This window comes from Corvus brachyrhynchos, unplaced genomic scaffold, assembly GCF_000691975.1.
Source record: "Corvus brachyrhynchos isolate BGI_N302 unplaced genomic scaffold, ASM69197v1 scaffold72, whole genome shotgun sequence".
Lineage (NCBI taxonomy): Eukaryota > Metazoa > Chordata > Aves > Passeriformes > Corvidae > Corvus > Corvus brachyrhynchos.
This window is the reverse complement of record NW_008236763.1, coordinates 2,058,555-2,062,880: the sequence shown is the minus strand read 5'-3', so window position 1 is coordinate 2,062,880 and position 4,326 is coordinate 2,058,555. Positions and strand designations below refer to the sequence as shown.

The 4,326-nt window shown below is 59.1% G+C and overlaps 1 protein-coding gene across 1 annotated transcript in view; it reads left to right on the top strand.

The window, feature by feature from the left end:
• PLEKHA6 (pleckstrin homology domain containing A6) overlaps window positions 1-3,616 on the top strand; it is a 25,322-nt gene extending 21,706 nt beyond the window's left edge. Inside the window, exons 20-24 of the mRNA XM_017727158.1 lie at window positions 5-142; window positions 289-422; window positions 633-775; window positions 1,539-1,663; window positions 1,946-3,616. Coding sequence (XP_017582647.1) covers window positions 5-142; window positions 289-422; window positions 633-775; window positions 1,539-1,654 — 531 coding nt within the window. The 3' untranslated portion in view covers window positions 1,655-1,663; window positions 1,946-3,616. The remainder of the gene's footprint in view (window positions 1-4; window positions 143-288; window positions 423-632; window positions 776-1,538; window positions 1,664-1,945) is intronic.
• The last annotated feature ends 710 nt before the right edge of the window (window positions 3,617-4,326 follow it).

Here is a 4,326-nt window from a genome sequence, read left to right as displayed (position 1 = left end):
CGAGGTGGACATCTCGGACCTGGAGGCCGCGCTGCGCTCCGACGAGCCCGGCAAGGTGTACGAGACGCCGCAGGAGGAGATGGCCCGGCTGCGGAAGATGGAGCTGGAGCCGCAGCACTACGATGTGGACATCAACAAGGAGGTGAGGATGGGATGGCTCTGAGTGTCCCCAGGGTGGTCACACCATCCTCTGGCAGCATCCTGGAGCTGTGTCCGGGCAGTGCTGGAGGGGGCAGGTCCCCAGTGTCCGGCACAGGGCACTTGCCCAGCTCTTCCCGCTGTTCCCAGCTCTCCACACCGGACAAAGTGCTGATCCCTGAGCGCTACGTGGAGCTGGAGCCGGAATCGCCCCTCAGCCCCGAGGAGATGAAGGAGAAGCAGAAGAAGGTGGAAAGGATCAAGACCCTCATTGCCAAATCCAGGTGAGGCTGCAGTGCCCACGCTGGCCATGCCAGGGGTCATCCCGAAGGGAAGTGACCACCCACCTCCACCCCTTCCCTGACCATTCTAAGACCACCCACCCCCCTCCACCCCTTCCCCACCCATCCCAGGGGAACCCCCACCCCTCTGCCCCCTTCCCAGCCCACCCCAGGAGTCCTGGCAGGGGTGCTGATGCCAGGAGGCATTCCCAGCCTGCCGAACGTCATCCCCCTGGGCGAGGGGGAGGTGGACACCCCCCAGGACCCCGAGATGCAGCTGCAGGAGCAGGAGAAGAGGATCGAGATCTCGTGTGCCCTGGCTGCCGAGGCCTCGCGCCGCGGCCGGATGCTCTCGGGTGAGGAACGGGGAGGCTCGGAGGGTCGGATCCTGCAGATCCTTGGAAGAATGATGCCAGCAGGGCAGCAGGGTGAAGGCAGGTGCGGGTTTGGCAGCTTGGCAAGGCGTCAGTGGGCAGGAGAGAGGGCAGTCGTGGGACAGGGCATCCCTGAGCAGTGGGAGAGGTGATGCCAACAGCTCCTGCCACGCCTGGGGCTGCCTGCCCTGAGATGCTGGGGTGGAGCAGCCCTTCCAGCCGGGCACGGCTTCCAGCGCCTTTCTGGGAGCGTTTGCGAGGGTGGGAGTGCCTGGCTGGGTGGCATGAGGTGGCATGAGGTGGCACGAGGTGGCATGAGGTGGCACGGCGTGGCTGAGCAAGCATGGTGACACCCCATGCCCAGGGGTTCTGGTGACACCCCATGCCCAGGGGATCGTGGTGGCACCCCATAGCCAGCAGAATTACAGTGGCATGGGCTGGCACATCGTGGCCGTGCATGGTGGCACTTGATGCTGGGGGGATTGTGTTGGCACACCTTGCCCAGGTGAGCAGGGTGACGTCCCCTACCTGGCTGACCGCAGTGTCACACCGTGCCCGCGTGCCCGTGGTGTCACACCATGCCTTGTCCATGAGGAGCCCTGCCGGGAGCTCACGTGTGCGTGCTGTGCCCAGCTGTGGCTCTCTGTCCTTCCTGCCAGCCGTGGCTGTTTGTCCTGCCAGCTCCCGCCGTGCCCTCCCCGCCGCCCGCCTCCTTCACTCCCCTTCTCCCGTTTCTCGTTTCCAGCTCAGTGCGCTACCCCCAGCCCTCCCACCTCCCCAGCCTCCCCGACTCCACCGACCAACCCCCTCTCGTCCGAGCCGCCCCGGGCCGCCGACAGCAGCCACCTCATGCGGGTGTGAGCCTGTGACGTAAGCACCTCTCTCTCTGACGTCATCCCCTCCATCCCTTCGCTCCCGCTCGCATCCCCCGAGCCACGTCAGCCCCGGCTCCTCCATGGACCCAGCGTCCCCCCACCCAGGCCAAGGGGGCCGTGCAGGGTGGAAAAGGGGATCCCAGCATGAAATCCGGGGGGTCCCAGCATCCCCCGGCTCCCTTGGAGCCAAATCCCCGCCGGGTTTGCCACAAGGGGTGGGCACAGGGTGGACCCCACCCTGCTCAGCCTCTCTGTCCTGTCCTGCCCCCCTCCTCAGCTCAAGCCCTGGCTGCTGCCGGCGCCATCAAGTTCCACGGGGCCACGTTTTAGTCCCCTCCTGAGGTGACACCGAACCTCTCGCCGCCGTCCTCGGTTCTCCCGGACCCCCTTCCCTCCGTCCGATGGCGGGACCACGCGGGAGATGTGGCACCGACGGGAGCGGCGGCTCTGACCCGTCCCAAAGAGATGGGTGGGGGCTGGGAGTTGTCCCCAAGGAGCCCCCAGGGCTGTCAGTGGCCACAGGGGCAGCTGTGACAGCGGCCACCGGCCCAGCAGGGAGCACAGGACTCCTGGGACGTCCCCCCAAGGTCTGTGAAGGGGTTCTTGGGGTGGGGACCGGCCTGTCCCCAGCACGGATGGTGCTCCCAACCTTCCACCGCACCTGGATGCTCCTCCTCGGCTCCTCGGGCATGGTTTCCCTTCCCTGATCCCGATTTTGAACCCATCTGTGGCACTGCTGGTGGCTCAGCTGGAGGAAAAAGGGGACAGGATGGATGGAGGTGACACTGTGGGGACACGGAGGTGCCCAGGGCGCTCCAAGGGCTCTCCAAGCACGGAGCAGGAGCTCTGGGCAGGGATGGGGAGCAGAGCAGGGAATTGGGGTGCCCGGTGGGATAAAGGAGCTGTGGGGTCAGCAGGGACCCCCCTCTGGAGGGTGGGGACAGCGCTGAGGAGGGGTTTGGGGACAGCAGGGTCACCTTGGCTGCCCCGTCCCGCTGTCACCCTCCGCAAATCCCTCCCCGCGTCTCCCCCGAGCCCTTCCCGTTGCTCTCCAGCCCCTTCCAGCGGTTCGGGTTTCCTGTAGCAAATCCCCCCTTTTCTTTATTGTCCTGGAGGGTGGGGAAAAAGCAGAATCCCTGGAAGGACGTGAGGGTGGCAGCGCTGGGGTGGGCAGGGAGGACGGAGCCAGGAGCTGAATCCCAAATCCCAGATCCCAAATCCCATCCGTCCCTCCTGGGCTGATGCCAAACCCCCCCCCAGGACCCTGCCCCACATCCCAATCCTCCCCGTCTTAGCAATACTTGTAGGATCCCCGGAGCCCTAAATCCCACAGCCGAGCCTCCCTCAGCCCCTTTAGCTCATAAAGCTGGCCCTTTATTTTGCTATTTACATGCCTTAATATATGTTTGATGGAAATTCTACATTTATAATATATATCTATATTCGGTTTTTCCTCTTCTTTTCCCGGGAAAAGCTCGTGCCGAGCTCTCTCTTCTCCGCAGGGTTTGTTCCTGCCAAGGAAAAAAGCAAATTCTTTGCCAATTTATCAGAGGGGGAAGGGGGGAAAAAAGAAAGAAAGAAAGAAAAGAAAAACCAAAAAAAAAAACAAGGAAAAAAAAAAGGAAAAAAACCTATTTAAAAAATATATCTATTTTTTCTGCTTTTATGAAAAGCAAATTTATTTAAAATAAAATATACAGAGACTGTAAGTTTGAAGAAGAGAGGATGAGTTTATTTCCCTGTGTCCCCCGAGCTCCCCAACTCGGGACACCGGGGCAGACCCCCCCTTACTGTGGGGACACCTTGGGGACATCCTGAGGTGGCTGTGGGGCAGCAATTCCCATCTCGGGGATCCAGAGACGATCCCAAAGCTCCCATCCCAAAGCCACCGGACGCTGTCCCCAAAGTGTGACCCGGCCGCGATTTTATTTTATTTAAAAAAAAAAAAAAGGAAAAAAAAGACGAGAAAAAAAAAAAAAGAAAAAAAAAGAAAAAAAAAAAAGAGAAAGAAACCAAACCTTAATTAATTAATTAATTAATTTTATTTTTGGTTATTATTTTTCATAAACACTTCATAAACCAGTGACTCGTTAACCCGGAAAGGATTTGCATCGGGAGGAAATAAATCTATTTATGCATTCGGGGAGGGTGGGGCGGGAGGGATTTGGTTTTCTGGGATATTTTCCTAGTGGTAGAGAAATAAAAATATCTATGAAACAACGACGTTTTCCTGTCTTTTCTTTTTTCCAGAGGGGACTTTGTATGTGGATTTTAATGTTGGATTGGACAGGCAGAGGCTGAAGGGGCTCTGGAAGCAGCTCCTCCTCTCTCTCCCTGGCTTTTTTTGGGATTTGTTTTCCCACCAGGGTTGATTTTGGGATGAAATTCCCGTCCCTGGGCAGTTAGTGGGGATAAATTTTGGGAATAGCTGGGTTTGGGTGGCTCTGGGGTGCCAGAGGTGACACAGGGACCCTGTGTTGGGTCTGCTGGAGCTGCTATTCCCACACCAACCGGCAAATCCCGGGACATGCGCCATTCCCAAAACTCTCCCATGGGGCAGCCTGGGATCTGTGGGATCCGTGGGATCCACAGGAATCCACGTGAGCTGGGACTCCTGAGGACGCTGCAGGGACCTCCACTGTCCCCACGGTGCCACTT